Source organism: Ascidiella aspersa, chromosome 5, assembly GCF_963924565.1.
Source record: "Ascidiella aspersa chromosome 5, kaAscAspe10.2, whole genome shotgun sequence".
NCBI classification, from domain to species: domain Eukaryota; kingdom Metazoa; phylum Chordata; class Ascidiacea; order Phlebobranchia; family Ascidiidae; genus Ascidiella; species Ascidiella aspersa.
The window spans coordinates 2,917,951-2,945,073 of NC_139451.1; the positions used below are offsets into that span (position 1 = coordinate 2,917,951).

A 27,123-nucleotide genomic window follows, 5' to 3' on the forward strand; every position below is an offset into this window, starting at 1 on the left:
TAACATACAGAACAGGTGCAAATAGCAAATATTCTCCAAATACGATGTTTCCAATATTCTCCAAATCGTATTTCATCGTATTGTCGCGGTAATACACAAAGAGGTAAGGCCGTGAATAAAGTTTCACCCACCGTACAATTAACGGAGGGAAGCATTTCGAGTAGGGATGTTCAAGGCAGAATATCGGCGACACATTTATAATGCTTTCTTTAAATGCGGCGTCAGCATTTTTTGGGGCGACCAATTACTTCGCGATAAGCTTCGCCTAATAATTAAATGTCAATAGGGTGTATTTACCGCCGCAAGTTTAAATGCTAAATCTTAAGGCAGTCTACGCCTCTCTGTTAGCACCTGTTGTGCATCTTGCTCCAACCAGCATACCAACATCAGGCCTAAACTTATCTAGCAAAACTTTCGATTTAATAGTTTGCGTAATAGGCACGTAATAGTGTTTTTCATATTGTTTGAAACGACAGATTTAAAGCCTGTTTTAACAGTGATTGCTCGGACCAAGCTATGGTAAAAAATTACCTAGTGAAAGTTTGCAAAAGTATAGCAAACCATAGGCGTTAAACCATTTTTAGTCTTTAAGAGAATGATAATATTTGATTTTCAAACACGTAAGCTGGTCAAAATTTAATAAAATAGCCATATGCATTATCTAAGTAAATTCTATTTATCAAATATATGTTTCGATCATTCCCCAAATTCTACGCCATATTTGAACCCCTTTCGCATCAAAGGCATATTTTAAGTGGGGAAGTTTTCGGCCCATATCTGTTTTTGCTTGCAGAAACAAGTTAAGGAAAATGAAAAACAAAATATATAATATAAAGTACACAATACAAAATATTAAAAAAAAAATTAAAAAAAAAAAAATTAAAATAAAGTAAAAATTGAAAATAAACAATAAGCCCTGAAAATATATCCCCTGACAAAATATACAACAACCGCACCCCCGTCTAGTTTCATCTTATTTTCATATTTAAATTTTAAAGCGTAACAGTTGGAGTTATTAGTTAGAAGTAGTAAAGAATATCAAAGTCAAAATAAAAATAGGTAAAACATTATAAATGTTTCGAAAAACTCTTCATACATTTTTAACATTGTAAGAAGGCACTAATTCTAAGTATATATAATATGCTGTTGAGTGCTTAGGCCAGGGGTTCTTAACCTTTTTTGTATGCTTTACCCTTTTAACAAAGATGAATATCAGATTTACCCCGTTAAAGTGGAGCTCATTTATTAAAATGACGAAAGTCAACAAGACATCTGTTATATTCAGTGCTTTTTCCGTAGGTAGTTCATTAGAATGTCACAATAAACAGAACTGTAACAACATACCTCTGCTCTACACAATGTAGGAAGCTATAAATCAATTCATTCCACTCTAATCTTACACAAAAAGTGTCAAGTATTGAGCAAAAATCAGATACTTAAAGGTTCTCAAATTCCTGTCAGCACCCTTGAGCATTAGAAATGGCACACCAGGGCTGTGAAACTGTAAAGGTTAAATAGCATATGGTGGATGTTTTCCAACAACGAATCGTGGGTTGAGGAATTATATTATGACCCCCCGTAAGCGGACTGCTTAAATTCCACCTTAATGTAGCTACAGAAGTGGATAAAATACAGCATAGGCAGACTCTTGTTTAGTTTGTTGACCATACTTAAACTCGGGATTTGTACTCGGGTTATTTTGAACCGACAACGCAGCCCCTCTTCGTACCATGTTGAAAATGTATAAAGAGATATGCGCAACAATTAACATAATACCTACTTTCTTCATAGGCTTACTAAAAAAATATTTTTTCATTGTATTGAAATTTATTTTAAAAAATTGTCGAACAGCCGCTACTTGCGCCGCTGCGGCGAGCCTCACCCAAGGAACATTCCCAACTATCCCTGTTGGCGGCTACACCGGCACAGTGTCAATCACATGCGACACCGGGTATAAGGTAGCTGTTAGCTCGCCTTCATCATCACTTTGTACCGCGACAGACACCTGGGATCCAGCAACACTTACTTGCATCGGTAATTGTAACAAGTTTAGTTTAAACAACAGGACAGTTGAACTTAATGATACACACTATACTATAACGAAGCTGTTTCCAAAATTGAGCGTGGTGTTGTTGCATTACCTGATAAAGGTAACTTAACTTCGAATAAAATAAATACCAGAATGGGCTACTTTAGGATACTATGCCTGGTAGCAGCAGAATATTTATTATTCCTACACATTTTTGTCAAGGATTATGTTTAGACTTGTTTTTAATACTTTATGTTCTCTAATCAGTGTTGTAATGACTTAATCAATGCACACATTGATAGTAACAATTTTTTCGTGCTCTCGCGAATCATATTTGTCTTCTCATAGCTGTCAGCCTGTGTAAGGTAATCTCTGTTTATTCCAATACTTTGCCACTCTGTGATTAACATTTTGTAAACTTGACCATATGCATTTTTGCTGTTAAAATGTCCAACCATACTGTAAGAAGAACAAAATAAACGAGCCTATTCAAATCACTACTTTTTTAACCTAAACAAGATGTTGTAAAATGGCTCTCATGGGAATTCAATAGAAACTATTCGTTTTCATATGGCTACCTTAGATAAAAAGATTTGTAATTAATTGAGAAAAGTAATTTAGGTGAAACAATTAATTTTATCTAATTTTTTTGAGTTACTGTTTCTCACATTCTTCATTAAAAAAAGTAAGATATAAAGTATATGTATTTTCAGCTATTGTATGTGCGGCAACCTCAATAACCAACGGAGTCGGAACAACTGCAGATACAGCTTACAGCGCTTCATTTACATTTTCCTGCAACGCCGGATATGCATTATCTGGAACAGCGGCCTTAACGTGCGACGGAACAGAAACCGACAATTGGTCGGCTGCTGTACCAACATGTTCTGGTAAGTTGTTTCAATACAGTCAGATATAAATGGTAAATCGTTGTTTGTTCAAACAATATTATATAAAAATATTAGATCGTAGTCCATTATTTTTACTAGGCCATCCCGCCATCTTCTTGAATGTATTTTACCTAAGTTTGCTGTTAAGTGTGAACTAATTCCACTGGAAATTTATATCTTTAAATTCCAACTATTTCAAGGAGGCAACTAAGGCTTATAAGCCATTATTTTTAACTCACACATTGTTCGTTACTTTGTGCTCTCGACTATAACAGAAAAGTTTTTTTTGGGAAACAATGTTTGAAGCTCAGGTTGATATAAAGTCAACCGGTTTAATTCCCTAGTTGTTTTAACTGTCATATTGTGCTATAATTTTAGTATTTTAAAGGTTATTCAATAACATTTGTTAAAATGAACAATCTGAAAAGCAAAGCTATGTAAATTCACCAAAATTTTATCACATTTTCATGTTTAAATATTGGAGCATAATAGTTTGAATTTTTAGTTAAACATAGCAGGCAGTAAAAAATATTAAAGTCCAAAAATAAATGGGCAAGACATTTTAAATGTTTCGAAAAACTCTTCATACATTTTTAACATAGTAAGAAAGCACTTATTTTAGTTAAGTATATAGAATATACTGCTGAGGCAGACTGCAAGAAAGAAGAAATTTTTGTACAGTACACTAACTACTCATGTTTATAAAATGAATTTTTCCTCGTTTCTTTCTTGTGTGCAGTCTGGCCCAGAAGTATATTTAGATTTATTTGGAATTAGTGCCTTCTTACCAAGGCTGTAGACTCGAGACTCGACAAAGTCGGTTGTTTTGCTTGAGTCGAACTCGGGACTCGAGTAAGACTATGTAAAACTATCAGAGTCCCATGTCCGACGTGCTCATGCGCAGTACCAAATTTTAAAAAGTGACTTTGTCGCCAACTGTAAATTGTAAATGTGAAATAGCATATGGTAGATATTTTCAACCGTGAATTGTGGGTGGTTGAATTACAATACACCTCTATAAGTGGATTGCTGGATATCCATCTTATTTTAGTTACATAACTAGGGTGAAATATAGGCTATAGTTTTGTTGCTCAGACTCTGGTTTATTTTATTGGCCGGATCTTTTTCCCATGTTAAAAATGAGTAAAGAGATATAAGTAGCATTCAACATTTTATCTACTTCTATATAGTCCTCAATATCCTGACTGCATGATATTGATATTTATTTTCAAATTTTCAAACAGTTGCTACTTGCGCCGCTGCGGCGACCCTCACCGAAGGAACTTTCCCTACACCTATCCCTGGCGGAGGCTACACCGGCACAGTGTCAATCACATGCAACAGCGGGTTTGAGCTGGCTTCTGGTGCTGCTTCTTCTTCACTTTGTACAGACACAAATACCTGGGATCCAGCATCAGTTGAATGCATTGGTAACTTAACGAGCTTAGTTTATACAACAGCACAATTGAAATTGTTAATGTTACACACCATACTGAAAAGAAGCTCTTTTTGATATTGAGCGTGCTGTTGTTGCATTTCGCATTTCCTGATGAACGGGACTTGTATAGATCCCAGAAAAGTTGGATAAAATAAATATCACAAGTTCTTCTATTTAGGATACTATGCCTGGTAGAAACAGCATATTTATGGGTTACGTTTAGCCTTGTTTTTAAGGCTCTTTTTTGTATTCTAGTTAATTTACTTGGAATATCTAGTTCAATATTACTTCAAAATGTTGAAAAATGGCTTTCATGGGAATTCAATAGAAACTATTCGTTTTCATATGGCTACCTTAGATAAAAAGATTTGTAATTAATTGAGAAAAGTAATTTAGGTGAAACAATTAATTTTATCTAATTTTTTTGAGTTACTGTTTCTCACATTCTTCATTAAAAAAAGTAAGATATAAAGTATATGTATTTTCAGCTATTGTATGTGCGGCAACCTCAATAACCAACGGAGTGGGAACAACTGCAGATACAGCTTACAGCGCTTCATTTACATTTTCATGCAACGCCGGATATGCATTATCTGGAACAGCGGCCTTAACATGCAACGGAACAGAAACCGACAATTGGTCGGCTGCTGTACCAACATGTTCTGGTAAGTTGTTTCAATACAGTCAGATATAAATGGTAAATCGTTGTTTGTTCAAACAATATTATATAAAAATATTAGATCGTAGTCGATTATTTTTACTAGGCCATCCCGCCATCTTCTTGAATGTATTTTACCTAAGTTTGCTGTTAAGTGTAAACTAATTCCACTGGAAATTTATATCTTTAAATTCCAACTATTTCAATAAGGCAACTAAGGCTTATAAGCCATTATTTTTAACTCGCACATTTTTCGTTTGGCGAATCATACTTTGTGCTCTCGACTATAACAGAAAAGGTTTTTTTGGGAAACAATGTTTGAATCTCAGGTTGATATAAAGTCAACCGGTTTAATTCCCTAGTTGTTTTAACTGTCATATCGTGTTATAATTTTAGTGTTTTAAAGGTTGTTCAATAACATTTGTTAAAATGAACAATCTGAAAAGCAAAGCTATGTAAATTCACCAAAATTTTATCACATTTTCATGTTTAAATATTAGAGCATAATAGTTTGAATTTTTAGTTAAATGTAGCAGGCAGTAAAAAATAAAATATAAAGTCCAAAAATAAATGGGCAAGACATTTCAAATCTTTCGAAAAACTCTTCATACATTTTTAACATAGTGAGAAGGCACTAATTCATGTTAGGTATATAGAATATACTGCTGAGGCAGACTGAAAAAAAAGAAATTTCTGTACAGTACACTAACTACTCGTGTTTATAAAATGTATTTCTCCTTGTTTCTTTCTTGTGTGCAGTCTGCCCCAGAAGTATATTTTTCCCAGAAGTATATTTTAGGTTTGTTTTGCTTGAGTGGAACTCGGGACTCGAGTAAGACTATGTAAAACAATCAGAGCCCCAAGTCCAACGTGGGCAAGCGCAGTACCAAATTTTAAAAATTGACTTGGTCAACAACTGTAAATTGTAAACGTGGAATAGCATATGTATATATTTTCAACCATGAATTGTGGGTGGTTGAATTACAATGCACCTCTATAAGTGGATTGCTGAATATCCATCTTATTTTAGTTACATAAATAGGGTGAAAAATACAGGATTTAGTCTCGGAACTCTGGCTCGGGTTTATTTTATTGGCCGCATCTTCTTCCATGTAAAAAAATGAATATAGAGATATAAGTAGCATCAAGATGTTATCTACTTCTATATAGTCCTCAATATCCTGACTACATGATATTGAAATTTATTTAAAAAATTCCAGTCGCTACTTGCGCTGCTCCGGCGGCCCTCACCCAAGGGAATTTCCCAACACCCATCCCTTCTGGAGGCTACACCGGCACAGTGTCAATCGCATGCAACAGCGGGTATAAGGTTTCTGTTAGTTCGCCTTCATCTTCGCTTTGTACCGATACAGACACCTGGGATCCGGCATCACTTACTTGTGCTGGTAAGTAAGCTTTTCATTTTATCTTTTGTTGTTGATATTTTTTGTTTTCTGTTTCAACCTGAATTCTTCTACCTTCAGGGTCAACTGACTTGATAACCATTTTATGGTTCTTTTTTGATCCTTTGCTACTGTGTTCTCATTTGTAGCATGAAATTAACATTTATCTTATCTTACCTTATCTCGTGCGTTATTAACTATGCCCAAGTTTTCTTACTCTACTCTAGTTCAATTCCTGTGGATTTTTTTCCATTTTAACTGATTTTCACCTTTTTTTTATTAATTTGAAGCTTTGTTTGAACAGTGTAATTAAAAAGTAATGTTAATTATTCACTTTTGTGTTTGACTTTTTTCTATCTGTTTCATTAATTTTCAATTGATGAAACAGTCATAATATCATTTGCTTAATGACAATTTTGTTTGTATAAGAAACGAATGGCAAGACCCCATTTATGTTACGCTTGTTTAGCTTGTATTATAATAAACTTTTAATTTTTTAAAGTGGCAAGATGACTGCAATGGTTAATTTTTGAATAATTTGATCAACATTAACCTAAAAAACAAACTTCCTTGTGTAACTACAAAGCAAACTTAAGCTTCTGGTGTAACAGTTTACGATAATAGGGTCTTGCTTTAACTGTTCCCCCTAAGAATTTCATATCGATGAGTTCAACAAAAATTATGGATAAGAGGAAAATTAAATCATTTATGACGTTTAACGAATTACATCACGCATATTCAGCAATCGAATGCGCGATAACCTCCATCACCAACGGAGTCGACACAACTGCAGTTTCAGCTTACAACCAAGCTCATACCTTCACCTGCGACCCTGGGTATATCATATCTGGAACAGCGGCCTTGACATGCGACGGAACAGAAATTAACAACTGGTCAGCTGCTCTGCCCACATGTGTTGGTAAGTTTAAAACAGTGCATAAAAAAAGTTGTTTGTGTTCAGATCGAAAAACTTTAGTAATTTGAAATCTTAAACGTTGGAAAATTGATATAAACCAGGTGTAGCCAACTCGTGTTTGATTGCTACGGACTGAAATATTTTTAGATACTATCGATCGACTGGTTCAGTAAAGAAGTCACAAGAACACTTATTAAACATTTTTAGCGCTAATTGCATTCCAAGCCAGCGATGAAGGTTATGTAATTACGTCAAAGAACGCTTTATTAGTAGGGCGATTATTTTGACCTAAATAATAAGAAATTTTAACCAAAAAAATTGAAATTTTAAAAATAATATATATATTTCTTGACAAAATTTTGACCTACCAGAAATACATTGATTTAAACCAGTGCTTTTCAAACTTTTGTCCGAAATGAACCCTATGGAAACATTTCACTGGCTCGAGGAACCCCAGTGTAATAAACCAGTGTAATAAACACTGGCTCGAGGAAACCCCAGTGTAATCAATTAGCTAAACAATTTCGAAATTGCGGAACCCATGGCCTGTACTAGCGGAACCCTGGTTGAAAACCACTGCTTTAAACAACATATTGTTATTTGAAGTAGTGCATTAGTGTCTGGGCGTCGTTAATCACACGTTCCAGATGCTTTACTGACTACCGGTCGAACACAAATCAGTTATTTTTTTGGATTAATGCAAAACTAATGAAAATGCTAAGTTGAAGTTTTTGTCATTTAAAAATGACAAACAACCATAAAAATGACAAAGATAAACAAGACGCTGCTTATTTTAGAAAAATCAAATCACAAGAGAAAAAAAAAGAGTTCAATACATTTACCCAAATCAGTGATAAACAACTATGTAATGCAAAAACAAAGTTGAGCTGTTAATGATTAAACTATGCCTAGGATGTTAATTCTGCAAGCTTGTGTATACCGTTTATTATTAATGAAGACCTAATACAGTTTAAATGTCGTTAAATATAACTCAAAACTATTTTTTTGTGATAAAATTGTAATTGAACGACAGTTTCATAAACTGTCTTAGTTTTTTTTTAATTTTGTAAACGATTTGTGTGCATTATTAAACATTTTTTCTTAAAATAATTTTGACAAATTTTGACCTGACGTGTAAATTTTGGGTTTTTTGGACAAGTCAAAAAATTAACCGCCCAATTTATTAGGCTTGTCCAGAACAATTGGTCATTTTAATGTTCCGCTTGTGTGCGACAGCTACTGTAATGACGTAACACATATTCGACGCGATCGACCAGGTGAAATGTGCTGATTGACATTTTGGCCACCCCTGCTGTAAGCCACACACCGCTAAATAAATCTGTAAAACGCTGATAGCAGCTTAACCTTGGTATTTAAGGCTTCTACTAAGTAATAATTGGTTTAAGTCGTATGTAAACAAAATTACTGTATCACAGCTGCATGTACTGCTCTACCTGCTGTGGTCGAAGGAACACTTACACCAAATGCTGTACCTGCTGCTGGAGGTTTTGTTAACGGTGAAACAGTCACAGTGGCTTGTAATAGCGGGTTCTCTATAGCTACTGATACAGCGACTTGTACTGGAAGTGACACCTGGTCTGCACCCACACTAACATGCACAGGTAAAAAGCCGTCACTGGTTTGAAGTTCTACACAGCAACAACAAGATCAGTATTTTTTTGCTCAGCGCTTTACTTACTAATGCAATATGAAAAAGTGTACAGAATTACTAATATTAAAAGAAATTGAAGATTTCTTTAAGGATATTTATGTTAACGTAAGTAGTGATTGTTAGGTTGCAAAATAATGCCTGTTGATAATCAGATTTAAATATCACTTTTTTACTATAAAATAATCATATTAGCCTACTTAATGACAATTTTTTTTGTAATATACATGAATGGGAAAACCATATTTACGTTATGCTTGTTTAGCTTGTATTATAATAAACATTCAAATTTAAGTGACACAGGAACTACAATGTTTAATTTCAAAAAAAGAAAGACAAAAGAAAAAAACAAATCATTCATGACGTTTAACGAAATACGTCACGTATTTTCAGCTATAACTTGCGCGATTACCTCCATCGCCAACGGAGTCGATACAACTGCAGTTACAGCTTACAACGTAGCTCATACCTTCACCTGCAACAGCGGGCATATCATATCTGGAACAGCGGCCTTGACATGCGACGGAACAGAAGCTAACAACTGGTCGGATGCTCTGCCAACATGTGTTGGTAAGTTTAAAACATTGCCTACAAAAACATTGTTTTGTTCAGATCTAAAAACTTTAGTAAATTTAAATCTTAAATGTTAGAAAATTGCTGTAAACCAGATGCAGCCAACTCATGTTTGATTGCTCCGGACTGAAATATTTTTAGATACTATCGATCGACTGGTTCAATAAAAAAGTCACAAGAACACTTATTAAACATTTTGAGCGCTAATTGCATTGCAAGCCAGCGATGAAGGTTATGTAATTACGCCAAAGAACGCTTTATTAGTAGGGCGATTATTTTGACCTAAATAATTAGAAATTTTAACCAAAAAATTTGAAATTTTGACCTAAAAATATATATTTTTTTGACAAAATTTTGACCTATTAGAAATACATTGATTTAAACCAGTGCTTTTCAACCTTTTTGCTGGAGTGGAACCCTATGGAAACATTTCACAGGTTCGAGGAACCCCAGTGTAATAAACACACCTCAATTAGCTTAACAATTTCGAAATTGCGGAACCCCTGGCCTGTACTAGCGGAACCCTGGTTGAAAACCACTGATTTAAACAACATATTGTTATTTGAAGTATTGCTTTAGTGTCTGGGCGTCGTCAACCACACGTTTCAGATGCTTTACTGACTACCGGTCGAACACAAATTAGTTATTTTTTTCGGATTAATGCAAAACTAATGAAAATGCTAAGTTGATATTTTTGTCATTTAAAAATGACAAACAACCATAAAAATGACAAAGATAAACAAGACGCTGTTTATTTTAGAAAAATCAAATCACAAGAGAAAAAAAAAGAGTTCAATACATTTCCCCAAATCAGTGATAAACAACTATGTAATGCAAAAACAAAGTTGAGCTGTTAATGATTAAACTATGCCTGGGATGTTAATTCTGCAAACTTGTGTATACCGTTTATTTCTAATGAAGACCTAATACAGTTTAAATGTCGTTAAATATAACTCAAAATTATTTTTTTTGTTAAAATGGTATTTGAACGACAGTTTCATAAACTGACTAATTTGTTTTAATTTGTAAACGATTTGTGTGTATTTTTAAACATTTTTTCTTAAAATAATTTTGACAAATTTTGACCTGACGTGTAAATTTTGGTTTATTTGGACAAGTCAAAATATAATTTCCCGATTTATTAGGCTTGTCCTTGTGTGCGACAGCTACTGTAATGACGTAACACATATTCGACGCGATCGACCAGGTGAAATGTGCTGATTGACGTTTTGGCCACCCCTGCTGTAAGCCACACAACGGCCAAATTTATTTGTAAAACGCTGATAGCAGCTTTACCTTGTCATTCTAGGCTTCTACTTAGTTATAATTGGTTTAAGTCGTATGTAAACAAAATTACTGTATCACAGCTGCATGTACTGCTCTACCTGCTGTGGTCGAAGGAACACTTACACCAAATGCTGTACCTGCTGCTGGAGGTTTTGTTAACGGTGAAACAGTCACAGTGGCTTGTAATAGCGGGTTCTCTATAGCTGCTGATACAGCGACTTGTACTGGAAGTGACACCTGGTCTGCACCCACACTAACATGCACAGGTAAAAAGCCTTCATTGGTTTGAAGTTCTACACAGCAACAACAAGATCAGTATTTTTTGCTCAGCGCTTCACTTACAAATGCAATAGGAAAAAGTGTACAGAATTGCTGATATTAAAAGAAATTGAAGATTTCTTTAAGGATATTTATGTTAACGTAAGTAGTGATTGTTAGGTTGCAAAATAATGCCTGTTGATGATCATATTTAAATACCACTTTTTTATTCCAAAAAATAATCATATTACTTGATGACATTTTTGTTTGTAATATACATGAATGGGAAAACCATATTTACGTTATGCTTGTTTAGCTTGTATTATAATAAACATTCAAATTTAAGTGACACGGGAACTACAATGTTTAACTTCAAAAAAAGAAAGACAAAAGAAAAAAACAAATCATTCATGACGTTTAACGAAATACGTCACGCATTTTCAGCTATAACTTGCGCGATTACCTCCATCGCCAACGGAGTCGACACAACTGCAGTTACAGCCTACAACGTAGCTCATACCTTTACTTGCAACTCTGGATATATCATATCAGGAACAGCGGACTTGACATGCGACGGAACAGAAACTAACAACTGGTCGGGTGCTCTGCCAACATGTGTTGGTAGGTTTAAAACATTGCTTACAAAAACGTTGTTTTGTTCAGATCTAAAAACTTTAGTATATTGAAATCTTAAATGTTTGAAAATTGCTGTAAACCAGGTGCAGCCAACTCATGTTTGATTGCTACCGAATAAAATATTTTTTAAAGACTTTCAATCGACTGGTTCAATGAAAAAGTCACAAGAACACTTATTAAACATTTTGAGCGCTAATTGCATTCCAAGCCAGCGATGAAGGTTATGTAATCACGTCAAAAACGCTTTATTAGTAGGGCGATTATTTTGACCTAAATAATAAGAAATTTTAACCAAAAAAATTGAAATTTTGACCTAAAAATATATATTTTTTTGACAAAATTTTGACCTATTAGAAATACATTGATTTAAACCAGTGCTTTTCAACCTTTTTGCTGGAGTGGAACCCTATGGAAACATTTCACAGGTTCGAGGAACCCCAGTGTAATAAACACACCTCAATTAGCTTAACAATTTCGAAATTGCGGAACCCCTGGCCTGTACTAGCGGAACCCTGGTTGAAAACCACTGATTTAAACAACATATTGTTATTTGAAGTATTGCTTTAGTGTCTGGGCGTCGTCAATCACACGTTCCAGATGCTTTACTGACTACCGGTCGAACACAAATTAGTTATTTTTTTCGGAATAATGCAAAACTAATGAAAATGCTAAGTTGATATTTTTGTCATTTAAAAATGACAAACAACCATAAAAATGACAAAGATAAACAAGACGCTGTTTATTTTAGAAAAATCAAATCACAAGAAAAAAAAAGAGTTCAAAACATTTGCCCAAATCAGTGATAAACAACTCTGTAATGCAAAAACAAAGTTGAGCTGTTAATGATTAAACTATGCCTGGGATGTTAATTCTGCAAGCTTGTGTATACCGTTTATTATTTTAATGAAGACCTAATACAGTTTAAATGTTGTTAAATATAACTCAAAACTATTTTTTTTTGTGATAAAATTGTAATTGAACGACAGTTTCATAAACTGACTTAGTTTTTTTTTAATTTTGTAAACGATTTGTGTGTATTTTTAAACATTTTTTCTTAAAATAATTTTGACAAATTTTGACCTGACGTGTAAATTTTGGTTTATTTGGACAAGTCAAAATATAATTTCCCGATTTATTAGGCTTGTCCTTGTGTGCGACAGCTACTGTAATGACGTAACACATATTCGACGCGATCGACCAGGTGAAATGTGCTGATTGACGTTTTGGCCACCCCTGCTGTAAGCCACAAAACGGCCAAATTTATTTGTAAAACGCTGATAGCAGCTTTACCTTGTCATTCTAGGCTTCTACTTAGTTATAATTGGTTTAAGTCGTATGTAAACAAAATTACTGTATCACAGCTGCATGTACTGCTCTACCTGCTGTGGTCGAAGGAACACTTACACCAAATGCTGTACCTGCTGCTGGAGGTTTTGTTAACGGTGAAACAGTCACAGTGGCTTGTAATAGCGGGTTCTCTATAGCTACTGATACAGCGACTTGTACTGGAAGTGACACCTGGTCTGCACCCACACTAACATGCACAGGTAAAAAGCCGTCACTGGTTTGAAGTTCTACACAGCAACAACAAGATCAGTATTTTTTTGCTCAGCGCTTTACTTACTAATGCAATATGAAAAAGTGTACAGAATTACTAATATTAAAAGAAATTGAAGATTTCTTTAAGGATATTTATGTTAACGTAAGTAGTGATTGTTAGGTTGCCAAATAGTGCCTGTTGATGATCAGATTTAAAGATCACTTTATTTATCATAAAACAATCATATTACTAATGACAATTTTGTTTGTATTATACATAATTAGTTCACATTTACGTTATGTTTGTTTATCTTGTATTATAAATAATAAACATTTAATTGTTGAAAGTGACAAGGGACTGCAATGTTTAATTTTTGAATAATTTGATAAAGTTTAGCCCAAAAACAAACCTCCTGTGTAATTTGAGAGCAAACATTTACCCAAAACATCTGATATAACAGCTTACAATAAACCTTTAACCCTTCCAAGTTTCAATGTCATATATACGGAGCCCTTCATGGAATCAATGTGTACAGTAAAATATGAACAAAAGAAAAAAAACAAACAAATCATTCATAACGTTTAACGAACTTCATCACACATATTTAGGAATCGAATGCTTGGCAACCACAATAACCAACGGAGTCGGAACAACTGTAACTACAGCTAACGGCGATTCATTCACATTTTCTTGCAACGTTGGATATGTGATATCTGGAACAGCCACCTTGACATGCGACGGAACAGAAGCCGACAACTGGTCTGCTGCTGTACCCACATGTGTTCGTAAGTGCGAACTATTTGCAACTGAAAATTTATGTTTTAAGATTAAACTATTTCAATAAGGCAACTAAAGCTCATAAGCTGTTATTTTTTTAACACTTTTTCCACTTGTTTGGAAAACTGATGGATAGGTTTGGAAATTACCTTATCTTTTTTTAAAAAAAAGTTAGTTTTTATGCCATTTGAAAATATATTTTTGCATCATTTAGAATAAAAATATTGCGTTTATTGCAGCAGTTTAACAAGAAGCAATTTTTATTTTCAATGGGGATTTTTCTCACGTTTGACGCAGTTTAGCACCAGAATGACGTATACGCTATCATGCAAGTCTACTGCTAAAACTTAATTGTTTTACTTGAGAGTTTTTCCCAATCAAATTATGTCACGGGATTTAGCTACCGAAACGATGTATGACATGCTTAGCCAAGTGCTGTGATAAAACAACACACAACGTTGCACTTTGGTTGCATGTTAAATTGTCGCAATATTTTTAAATCATTGGCGGTAACATGCGGCTTCAAACTTTTATTCCACGGCACTCGATTAGATTTCGCTTTCACATGCTAGGCATTTAGTTAAACCCTTCCAGATATATTTAGCGGCAAGCAGTCGAGGGAAAATCATCGCCATTTCGGTGTTACAATGTAGTACAAGTTTTCCAACACCGCGAAATGCAAAAAACACATATATATTATTAAATTTCTGCATAAACGAGAAGGTTTATGAGTCGGTGAGTGTGTATCTTCGCCTGATATATGTCACGGGTTTTCGTTAGGTAAAATATGCGAGAGGTGCTTAGCCAAGGTTGCGTGCTTAGTAGTTCAATTTAAACAAAACATTCCAATTTTTATGTTAAATTCCCCACAATTTTTTAAATCATTAGCTATAACATACATAAACATAAGGCTTCAGCAAGCTTATACAAGGCTGATACTACGTGGATTAGTTATTGAGTGGTCACAGCGCGTTCGCACACTTCCTTTAGTGACCTATTTCAGGGCATTAGGTTAACCGATTTCAGACACACTTAGCGTCAAACAGAATAGGGACGACCAGCGCCTTTGCTTTTTACAGTGCAGATCTACCGCCTTTCGATCACCGCGTGAGGCATAAAAACCCATTAAATGATTTAAAGTTTCTAGCTAACACGTAATTTAAACGTTTAGGTATACCTAAAATGTTATGCCCGTTAAATTTTTTTCGATTTATTTATGCCTCTGACGAAGATTTTACTCTATCCGTAACATTAGTTTTTGGTAATATCTTGACTGCCGTATTTATTTTTCATAAACATGGCCTATAACATGAGGCTAGCAGTTTAACATGTTACAACGTAATGTGCAATAGTGATAAAGAGCCCACAATGTGATGGATTGTTTCATTTTGTAACAAAATTCAGGTTGGCTTCGTACATTATTGTGGTTATTGTAGGTGTAATTAATTTACATCACCGTTTCAACTATACATTAGTCTTTTGCCAGTTTAATTTAAACTGAAAAATACTCAGTTTTAACCTGTTTATCCTGGGCAACGCCGGGTATTTCTTCTAGTTTCTAATACAATATCAATTCTATAAGTGTTTAAACAATTAAGTAAATTTTTTTAAGGCTTTTCCTAGATTAATTCCAAATTGGTAAATATACAGCTGCCTGTGCCGCTGCACCCACCCTGACCGAAGGAACTTTCCCAACTATCCCTGCTGGCGGCTACTCTGGGACAGTTACAATCGTATGTAACAGTGGGTTTAAGGTAGATTCTAGTGCTGCTTCTTCTGCAACATGTACCGCGACAGACAACTGGGATCAAACATCACTTACCTGCATCGGTAACGTTATAATATTTCGTTTTTATGACACACAGTTTAAATTATGTGCAATTACACCCAAGTTGTTTTATTTTATTTTTTATTGATGTTTATTCAAGTCTTTTGCATTGGCAACATATTTTTGGAGACGTTATTTGAGTTAGGGTGCGAGTAAGGTCAAGTAGCCCATTAATATTATGTTTATATTTATTATCCTATATTTATTGTTTTTTTGCAATTTCAGTTTGAAAAACTCGTTTCGTTATTGTGAAAAAAGTAGTAGGATTCTACTAGACCAGCGTTTGTGTATTGTGTACTTTAACTAATTTATTCCTTTGTGACAGAATTTTCTGTTTAAAAGCTTGCTTTAAAACAGTGTGAATAAAAATAATATCTAGATGAAACATACAATTACGGCAATTTAGGCTTTTACAAACAAACAAAACAAGAAGTTTAAGAAAAAATGCCTCTGATTGCAAATTAAATAAATATACATAGGCTTACATCATGTGGATATGTATCTGTTTTAAGATGATGGCGATTTTTTTTAACAATTTTGCCTTAACTGCTTGGTGTCCGGTATCGGCTTTAAACTGGTATTATTATTTGTCATAATCTTTTCACTTTTGGAAGAGTGTCGTGAAAATATACATAAAATGAATTGTTAAGATTTGTGAAGAGAAGTACTTCAAGTTTTATAACCCATTTTATATGTCTCTTTCCAATGATAGTATTTTTAATAAGAAAGAAAAAATATCTAGGATAACTAAACTATAAAATATATGTATTTCAGCAATCGAATGCTTGGCCACCTCTATAACCAACGGATTAGGAACAACTGTAACTACAACTCACGGCAATTCATTTACATTTTCATGCAACGCTGGATATGTGATATCTGGAACAGCGGCCTTGACATGCGACGGAACAGAAACCGACAACTGGTCGGCTGCTGTACCCACATGTGTTGGTAAGTGCCAACTAATTGCAACTCAAAATTTAAATTTTAAAATTTAGCTTTTTTTAAAGGGCAACTAAGGAACTAATAGATCGTGGTTGTGTCGAACAATATTATATAAAAATAATGGATCTTAGTCGATTCGTTTTACTATGCTGTTTGTCTTTTTCACCAGGCCATCCCGCCATCTCCTTGAATGTATTTAAACTAAGTTGCTGTAAAGTGTGGACTAATTCCAACTCGAAATTTATATTTTTAAATTCCAACTATTTCGATGAGTCTCATAAGCTATCAGTTTCAACTCGCACATTGTACATTGGCGAATTGTACTTAATGCTGTCGACTGAATCAGAAAAGTTTTTTCATTAAACATTATACTTTTAGGTTGGTATAAAGACAATCGATTCCATTCTCTAATTGTTTCAACTGTCATATCGTGGTAAAATGTTTAATGTTTTAAAGGTTAATCAATAACATTTGTTAAAATGAACAATTTGAACAGCTAAGCTATATAAATTTACTAAAATTTCATCACATTTTTATATTTTAATGTTAAAATATAATAGTTCGAGTTTCAGTTGTACGTAGTAATGAATATCAAAGTCCAAAAAGAAGTAGCTAAAACGTTTCAAATGTATCCCAAAACTTTCGAACCATTTTTAACATATTAAAAAAGCACTAATTCTAAGTATATGAGGTAGACTGCAGAAAAAAAGAAGAATTTCTCATCGCTTTTCGGTACACTAATTACTTTTTTTAGATAATGTATTTCTCCTCGTTTCTTTTTTTCTATAGTCTGCCTCACCAGTATATATATGTGTATATAATGTTTAGAATTAGGGCCTTTTTTTGCCAGGTCCGCGGACTTGGAGTCAGGACAAATGGGAGTTTGCCGCCAACTGTAAATTGTAATGGTGGAATAGCATATGGTGGATATTTTCCAACCATGTATTGTTGGTGGATGAATTATATGACACGTTCGACCCCCTTGTAAGTTGATTGCTGATAATCCACCTGATTTCAGTTACATAAATTGGGTGAAATACAGGCTGTAGACTCGGGGTTATTTGTTGGCCGTAGTTAGACATGTTGTACCCATGTTGTTTTTTTGAACACATATAATTAGATATGCGCAACATTCAACATTATATACTGATGTTCTTACTACATAATATTGAAATTTATTAAAAAAATTTCAAACAGTCGCCACTTGCGCCGCTGCAGCGACCCTCACACAAGGAACTTTTCCTGCTATCCCTGTTGGAGGCTACACCGGCTCAGTGTCAATCACCTGTAATGCCGGGTATAGTGTGGCTTCTGGTGGCGTTTCATCATCACTTTGTACCACGACAGACACCTGGGACCCGACATCACTCACATGCGTTGGTAAATTATCGAGTTCAATGTTACACACCATACTAAAAAGAAGCTCTTTTCGATATTGAGCGTGCTGTTGTTGTATTTCCTGATGAAGGGGACTTCTGTAGACCGACGTAATGTCGGATAAAATAAAAACCAAGAGATATTTTTAGGATACTATAGAATGCATGGTAGCAACGGCATATTTACACGATTCATACCTTTAATCGTGAATAGTTATTCTTGTTTCACGACAAAAATTTAGATTAGAAAGCACTACATTGTCAAATACGGTCTTGTTGTTGTAATGACTCAAGTCAATGACTTGACTTTATCGCACTTAAGTCGCTGTTTTTAAATGACTTGACTTTACCTTATACCATTTACGCAAATTACTTACTGAAATATAAGTGCTTTAAAATACATTAGGAGTACAATTGGGCTATTTTCCTCATTATTAAATAAAACATCTTAAGCTTGCCATTGTTTTTGTTTTTTTGCTGGGCGAAATATTGCTGTGAAAACAACGTGTTACGATCTGGATGTGTGCTTTCTATGTTGAAATACATAGACGAGACTTGGACTTAAGTTTATTTGCAAATTACTTAACTGTGACTTATTGCATGACTGGGACCTAAGTTGTTTTTGCAAATGACTCGACCCTATACTAAGTTGTTTTGTAAATGACTTGGCTGGGACTTGGGTTGTTTTAATATGTTTGTTTCACAACACTGCTATTATATACTTTCTGACAAACAAAATCACAAAATTATATTTGTACGCAGTCGTCTTGCAGATACTTACAATATTTGTGCTCTCTCTTCCTTAACAAGAAAAAAAAACTTTTTTTCTCTCGATTTTTTTTTAATTGTTCTTCTATTTAAAACAGTCGCCACTTGTTCCGCTGCACCAAGCCTCACCCAAGGAACTTTCACTACACCTATCCCTTCTGGAGGCTACACCGGCACACAGACAATCACATGCAACAGCGGGTTTGAGCTGGCTTCTGGTGCCGATTCTTCTGCGCTTTGTACCTCGACAAACACCTGGGATCCAACATCACTTGAATGCATCGGTAATTCAACGAATTTAGTTTATACAACAGCACAGTTGTGGGTTCAAAGGGCGAATTTTTGTTTTGCTTGGTCGTTGAAAAGTTACAATATGTTTTGATTCGTACGTGTTTATTTATTTTCTCGTATTTTACTTTAGTTAAATGTATACATTAAAGCAAAACATTTGCTTCGCGAAATTATTGCGATATTTAAATAGAGTTAATTAGGTTCGCCGAGTTGTCTATATTTTAAATGCTTTATATTTTCTTTTTATTCCTGAAAATAAGTATTATTTGATATACCTAGTCAAGTATGTCATAATCTCCCCATTTTTAAATGAGTGCCGTGAAAATCTATATATAACTAATTGTTAACATTTACATAACGAATTGTTAACAAGTCCTACTTCAGGTGAAATAACGCATTTTATATGCCTCTTTCCAATGATAGTATTTTTAAATATGAAAAAAACTTATTAAAGAAAACTAAAATATAAAAAATGTGGATTTAGCAATCGAATGTGCGGCAACCACAATAACCAACGGAGGAGGAACCTCTGTAACGACAGCTCACGGCGCTTCATTTACATTCACCTGCAACACCGGATATGTTTTATCTGGAACAGCGGCCTTAACATGCGACGGAACAGAAACCAACAACTGGTCGGCTGCTCTCCCCACATGTGCTGGTAAGTTTGAACACTTTTTTTGGTTCATTAAAAAAAGTAATTTCAACCTTTTTTGACTTGCATTTAAATAAATCTCATTCAAATTTTTTTTTTGTTTAAAACTTTCATTTTGAAATAATTGAAGTTTTGTAAGTACTCCAAAACAAAAGTAATTGGACATTTTGTAATTCCTGTTAAATCATAGTAATATATACTTTAATTTATAACTAATTATCAGTTTTTTAGAGAAAAACATAAAACTAAACCTTTTTGATTATACTCATGTTCTAGTTTAATTTCAGTTTTAAACACACGCGTGTGATAGTGTTAAACTGTTTTCTCGTGTTCGGGTTTACTTATATAATATATACAATTATACATATATTTTTTTTCAAAGTAAAACGTTTGCTCAGCGAAATTACTGCGACATTTAAATTAGTTGTTTCTGTTCGCCGAGTTGTCTGTATTTTAACTGTTTTGCATTTTCTTTTTTTTTGGTTGAAATTTAATTGTTTTTTATGATGAATATTTTTACATTAGCATTACAAAAAATCCTGAAAAATCAAAACAAACGGCAATATACAATGTTACCTCATATGTCGAATTATGTATTTTAATTTTATACTAAAAATAATTATGTTCAATACCCTTAGGGATTTAGCCGTAAACAATGTAGTTAAAACTTCTGTGAAAACAGCTTACAACTGAATATTAACCGTTACTTGATAACTTTGTAATTGATTAACATACGGTGTTCAGCTATAACCTGCGCGGCCACCTCAATCACCAACGGAGTGGGAACAACTGCAGTTACAGCTTACAACGTAGCTCATACTTTTACCTGCAACGCTGGATATGTTATATCTGGAACAGCGACCTTGACATGCGACGGAGCAGAAACCAACAACTGGTCGGCTGCTCTGCCCACATGTGTTGGTAAGTTTGAACAGTTTTCGGTAAAGAAATTTCCTAAACGTCAAAAAATAAGCAACCAGACTAAAAAAACGAAAAAAGTTTGAAACCAGACATCCGTTAGGCCTGTTCCGTCCATTGTTTGACTATACCTTAATGGCCGTGAATTAAGTTATTTTTTACAAATTACTTGACTGGGACTTAAGGTATTTTGCAAATGACGTGACTGGGACTTAAATTGTTTCGATATGACTTTACAATACTGGTTGCATACCCTCTCTATCGCTAAACAAGAAAAAAAAACTGACTTTTCGATTATTTTAAATACGTTTTCTAATTATTTACAGCCGCCACATGCGCCGCTGAACCGACGACCCTCACCCAAGGAACTTTCCCAGCTGTCCCTGTTGGCGGCTACACTGGGACAGTGTCAATCACCTGCAATGCCGGGTATAAGGTTGCTACTGGTGCTGATTCCTCTTCACTTTGTACCACGACAGACACCTGGGATCCTACATCACTTACTTGCATTGGTAATTCAACGAATTGAGTTTTCTTGTGTGTTAAAAAGTTTTTTTTTTGTCGTTAAAAAATAAAAGTTTGGTTTGTCGTTAAAAAGTATTCAAGTAAATATATTTATATTTTTTATATTATATATAATATAAAAGCAAAACATTTGCTACGTGAAATTATTGCGACATTTAACTTGAGTTGATTAAGTTGGCTGTATTTTAACTGTTTTGCATTTTCTTTTTTTTGGTTGAAATTCAGTTGTTTTTTTTGTTTAATATTTTTACGCAGGCATTACCAAAAATGACAAAAATCGAATTGCAATGTGCATTGTGCAACGTTACCTTTTATGTCGATTCATGTATTTTATTATTTTATCAAAAACAATTACTTTGAATGCCCTTGGGGATTCAGCCGTGACCAATGTAGTTAAAACGCCTGTAAAAACATCTTACAACGGAATAGTAAGTAGTAACCGTTACTAAGCTCTACCAACTGAGCTACACAGGCACAAAGGTAGCCAGTCGAGAAACAACCTTATTCCCGTTGCCTGCTGCATTCTGTTCATAAAACTAGCCTGGGTGAGGTTCGAACTCAGGGCGACGGTCGGCCCTATCAACTGCGCTACAGGCTCAGAGGGAGCCAATGCTTCCTACATACTGTTAGTACAACCAAATCCTTTTTTGCTTTTCTGTTGGCAAAATACTTAAAATTTAGATTTCAAAGATTCAAACGAATTACACTGTCTATACTTTTAGTAATCGAATGTGCGGTAACCTCCATCACCAACGGAGTCGATACAACTGCAGTTACAGCTTACAATGCACAACATACCTTTACATGCCAAGCCGGATATATTATATCTGGATCAGCGGCCTTGACATGCGACGGAACAGAAACTAACAACTGGTCGGCTGCTCTGCCCACATGTGTTTGTAAGTGGCTTACCGTTTCATTTTGAAAGTAAAAATAATAAACTTTTTGGCCGTGTTGTAATGACTTGACTTAAGTCGCTGTTTTGAAATCACTAGACTTGACTTAAGTCGCTTTGGTAAAATGATTTAGCTTAACGTAACCGTAAGTATTTTGGTCAAAATACCTGACTTGGACTTGAGTCGTTGAGTTAAATAACTTGGGTTAATATTTTATAAAAGTGAGCTATTTATCTCAAGTTTTTTATGTAAAACAATTAAATTTCTAAATGTATTTATGTTTTGTTTTCCGAGTTGACATATTGCTCATAATAATCGGACGATATTTACAATTTTTATATTTTATCGTTTTGTTTTGAGATTAGTGTTGTGCAACTGCTAACTTGTACAGGGACTTGACTTGTTATTAAAAAAAATGACTTGACTTGGACTTAAGTTATATTGCAAATGACTTGACTTGGAATTGAGTTATTTTCCAAGTGATTTTACTGACTTTTTTTTTTAAATATTTTTGACAAATTTATCTTTTTTTTTCAATTTTTACTATTCCCAGTTCTATTCCGCCGACATGTTTTGTCCGAAATTATTGTGCAAACGCCGTCAGTGACCAGTTTGACAGCAAGAAATGCACACCCTGTTTGAAGAGCCGAACCCGAGTTTCAAAAACGTTTCATAACCGACTTAGCAGCCCATTATTAAACACACACAGCCATTTCATTTAATATGTTCTTTCGTCTATTGTAAGTTCACGAGACCCCCAATAAGTGGATTACTGCATATCCACCGTATTTTAGATAACAATAGGTGTTTTTTTCACTGAACTCGTTGTCAGCATTTCTTTTAAAATTCATGCAAATCTTGCTAATAACCAATTTAAAAACATCTTGAAATATAAAATTTCTGTGGTCGGCGGCCAACCAAATTCATTGGTTGAGAAACACCGCTCTACTGTATATGGTATGCTTTTATTTTATTTACTTCTATTGGTATTTCTTTCTTGTCAATAACTGAAGCCTGTTTTTACTCGGTTTTTACTTATAGTTGTTTTTTGGTTTACATACAATATTGCGGTACGACCCTGCGAATTTTGACTTGTATGCGTTTTGCTTGTGGACACTGAACCATTCATACACAAGTGCTCCCGTTACTTATACAACATTCATTTTAACGCAGCTGCATGCGTCGCATTGCCTGCTGTGGTCGAAGGAACTCTTGCACCATCTGCTGTCCCAGCTGCTGGTGGTTTTGCAAACGATGATACCGTTACAGTGACTTGCAATACTGGTTTCTCTATAGCTACTGCAACATCAACTTGTGCTGCTTCAACTAACACTTGGACCCCAGCAACATTAACGTGCACAGGTGAAAATGTAACGCTAATGCAGGAGTTACCAAACTTTTTTCGTAAACTGTAAATAATAAAGATCGCGGGCCGGATATAATACTTTTTATTAGAGATCGACCGATATCACTTTTTTAACCGATACCGATTTCCGCCCTTTTACAATTTTGTCAACCGGTACCCGATACCTATACTGATTTTTTTTATAAATCTGGGAACTGTTCAAAACTTGACTTAATTACAACTAAAAACTAAAAAACGTTTAGTTTATATACCTTTAATAATTATTAAAATTTTGTTTTGCATAATATCTTGGTGTGATGCTAAAACTCGTACAGGAATAATTAGATCATATTTTCGGACTAAAATATCGGCCAAAGAAAAAAAATGTTAAAAAAAATATTTGAATACACTTAATGTTAACCCAAGGTATTTGACTGAATGATTTAAGTCCCAAGTCAAGTCATTTGCTCAAAAGACTGAAGTCAAGTCATTTTGGTCACAGGACTTTAGTTAAGTCAAGTCATTTGAAAACAGTGACTTACGTGCACTGTCATTACACAACACCGTATTTTGTGGAACGTTTTACTTAATTTTTTTTTTTTTTTAGCAATTACATGCGCGGCCTTGACTGTGACCAACGGAGCAACTTCAATTGACACAACAGGAACCATCGCTTACAACACAGCTGTGAACGTTACTTGCGACACAGGCTTTGCACTTTCCAGCTCTGGGTCGCTTGTGTGCGATGGAACGAGATCTGATAACTGGAATATCGTGATACCGACATGCGACAGTAAGTAGTACTCCAATCCTGCCATTGGTAATAGTTGCTTTCTAGTGTAGCGGTTCTTAACGAGGACGACATTTAAATGGAGTTGATTAAGTTGGCTGAGTTGTATGTATTTTAGTGTATTGCATCTACATTTTTTGTTGAAATTTAAACTTTCTTGGTCGAATAGTTTTACGTTGGCATTACAAAAAAAAAAAACAGTCGAACGGCAATATGCAATGTTACCTTGCATTTTATTATTACACGTATTTTATTATTCTGTTACAAATAATTACGTTAAATACCCTTAAAAATCTGGAACGGAATATTATCCGACAGCAGTTCCCGAACTTTTTTTAAAAATTTTGCCTGGTGGACCCATTGCAAGTATTTTGATATTTCGCGGCCCTATAAAAACTCAAGGGTCAGTTGACCCACGTTTCTTGTAGTGCACTAGTGCAGTCACGATTATTTCTAATGTAACAACTTTCTAATTTTTGCAAACGAAAACAATAAAAAATAAATAGGAGAACCAACCATTTTGACGTGGGCCACAGACCAATTAAAAAAAAGCTAGATTTGTTGAAGAACTTAGTTTCATTTGTGTCACTGTACTTAATTTTACAGGAATAGTGGCTTGGGTGGAACTGCGTTTCTCTAGTGCAGAAAACATGTTTAAAAAAGTCACTGCTTCAAAACATCCATCTGAACTAGTTTATTCTGTAATTCTAATTCAATCAATTCGAGTAAAAACAAATTATAATATTGCCTCTGTGCTGTGTTATACAGGAGTTTTTCTCATCCACATTTGAGTTTTTCTATTGCAGCAATTTTTATCTAGTTCAGTTAAACTTTTTTACCACCGACACCGAAAACAATTTTCTCATGGATCGAGAAATTTTGATGACGTCATAAAACGACGTCATAATACAACATAAATAGTATGCTGTTTTCGGTCAAAAAATGTTAAAAAGGGAAATGGAATTTCAAGACATTCAGTGCAAAAACGTTTTATTTTTAATTAAACGTGGTCGATTGTGTTTTTACCTTTATTGTTTGCCTGGTATATATTTTTTATTTGGCTTATAGTTGCAAAATTATTAACCCGAGGAAGATTGCCCGAATAGGTTGTCGAAACGTTAGTACTTTGATAAAATTTCGCCGGACGAACAATTTTACCATTAAACCTTTTTTCTTTAAAAAATTTATCACTTTTCAAATATACTCTAATATTTTAATCAGGCTATTATTGGCCCCCTAAAACTATAGTTCACGTCCCCCAAAGGGTCCATGGACTCAAGGTTAAAAACAGACAAAAACAAGATCTAAACCAGTGGTTCCCAACACGTTTTTAAGGCGACCCAGTTTGAAAAAAAAAATTAATTTGATATAATCTTGCGACCCAAGCAAATACAAGATTGCGTTGCAAACAAACTGCACTACAAAAGCAGTTACTTTTTCCGAAAATAACATGTTTATTAATTTACTAATGAGATAGTTGTGCTCGCTTGCTCTCAGTGAGTTTTTGAAATCGAAGCATTATTTTGCTTGAGCATATAGAGCAAGGCTGCGGAGTCGGTTAAAAACAACCAGAGTCCGACTCCGGTCAAAAAAATACACCCGAGTCCGACTCCCAAGTCCCGAGTCCGACTCCGGTCAAAAAAATACACCCGAGTCCGACTCCCAAGTCCCGAGTCCGACTCCGGCCAAATGTAAGATTTCGTCCAGTCCCGAGTCCAGCTCTGACTCTACAGCCTGTATTTTACCCATTTACGCAACTAAATGAAGGTGGATTTTCTGCAATCCACTCATATTGGTGTCATAATTGATCCACCCGCATTACATGGTTGAAAAAATATTTCACCACTTGCTATTACACTTTTACTACTTACTTTTACCGCATTAACAGTTTTACAATTTGATACTGCGCATGCGCACGTCGGACTTGGGACTCGGGTAGTTTTACGCGGTCTTACTCGAGTCCCGAGTCCGACTCCGACTCCGCAGCCCTAATATAGAGTCACGCATGTCAGCTTTAACTTCCAGCCGGTTTCGCTGTTTAGTTTTTATATTTTGTGATTATGATTTCCAGTTTTGTGAAAAGATACAATATGCCTGAAAAACAAGCGACCCCCCAAAATAATCAGGCGACCCATGCGTTGGGAACAACTGATCTAAACGACCTTTTACCCAAACAGCGACACCAAAACGGCCTATGCCAGACCGATGGCCCCGAGTCGTCCCATACCCATATCCTCTACCTATTCTCATTCCGATGAATGTAGGTCTTATTCAAAAAAGATGTATTCAGACGACTTTAGGTCTTATTCTGTCATGGATATTACTGCGTATTTGAATCTATTATTGCCTTGTGGGTCTTATTCCGATGGATTTAGGGCTTATTTCGACGATTAAGTTCTTATTCTATTGTGAATATTACTGCGTATTTGGGTTTATTATGTCGTTTATCTCGATACTATGGTATTATATATAATTCCGCTTTACATGCTGTTGCTTTATAGGTCTTATTGTGTGTTTTCTTTTTACAGGTGGCAGTGCTGGAATTTTCCACTTCACAACAACTTTGGCGGTGATTCTTCTTTCTGCAATCGCTTTAGTCAATTCCCTTTAAATTCTAATCGTGTTCTATTTCTAGTAATGTAGCTTTTTAACTGTGACTTCGTACTAGCTTTTGAAAATAGGATAGACAGCCCTACCCGCTTTTAAATGCTC

General features: G+C 34.7%; 1 protein-coding gene and 1 long non-coding RNA gene across 2 annotated transcripts in view; both read left to right on the plus strand.

The window, feature by feature from the left end:
- Positions 1-20,958, plus strand: part of LOC146141492 (sushi, von Willebrand factor type A, EGF and pentraxin domain-containing protein 1-like) — a 41,443-nt gene extending 20,485 nt beyond the window's left edge. The window contains exons 7-25 of the mRNA XM_083390145.1: positions 1,852-2,034; positions 2,743-2,919; positions 4,164-4,349; positions 4,846-5,022; positions 6,236-6,421; positions 7,161-7,337; positions 8,771-8,956; positions 9,397-9,573; positions 10,944-11,129; positions 11,566-11,742; positions 13,119-13,304; positions 13,906-14,082; positions 15,725-15,904; positions 16,677-16,853; positions 18,045-18,227; positions 19,090-19,275; positions 19,767-19,943; positions 20,682-20,858; positions 20,948-20,958. Coding sequence (XP_083246271.1) covers positions 1,852-2,034; positions 2,743-2,919; positions 4,164-4,349; positions 4,846-5,022; positions 6,236-6,421; positions 7,161-7,337; positions 8,771-8,956; positions 9,397-9,573; positions 10,944-11,129; positions 11,566-11,742; positions 13,119-13,304; positions 13,906-14,082; positions 15,725-15,904; positions 16,677-16,853; positions 18,045-18,227; positions 19,090-19,275; positions 19,767-19,943; positions 20,682-20,858; positions 20,948-20,958 — 3,266 coding nt within the window. The remainder of the gene's footprint in view (positions 1-1,851; positions 2,035-2,742; positions 2,920-4,163; positions 4,350-4,845; positions 5,023-6,235; positions 6,422-7,160; positions 7,338-8,770; positions 8,957-9,396; positions 9,574-10,943; positions 11,130-11,565; positions 11,743-13,118; positions 13,305-13,905; positions 14,083-15,724; positions 15,905-16,676; positions 16,854-18,044; positions 18,228-19,089; positions 19,276-19,766; positions 19,944-20,681; positions 20,859-20,947) is intronic.
- A 2,048-nt stretch (positions 20,959-23,006) lies between these two features.
- Positions 23,007-27,037, plus strand: LOC146141493 (uncharacterized). The gene is made up of 3 exons (XR_014498741.1): positions 23,007-23,638; positions 24,229-24,414; positions 26,940-27,037. It is a non-coding gene; the product is annotated as an uncharacterized LOC146141493 (long non-coding RNA).
- The last annotated feature ends 86 nt before the right edge of the window (positions 27,038-27,123 follow it).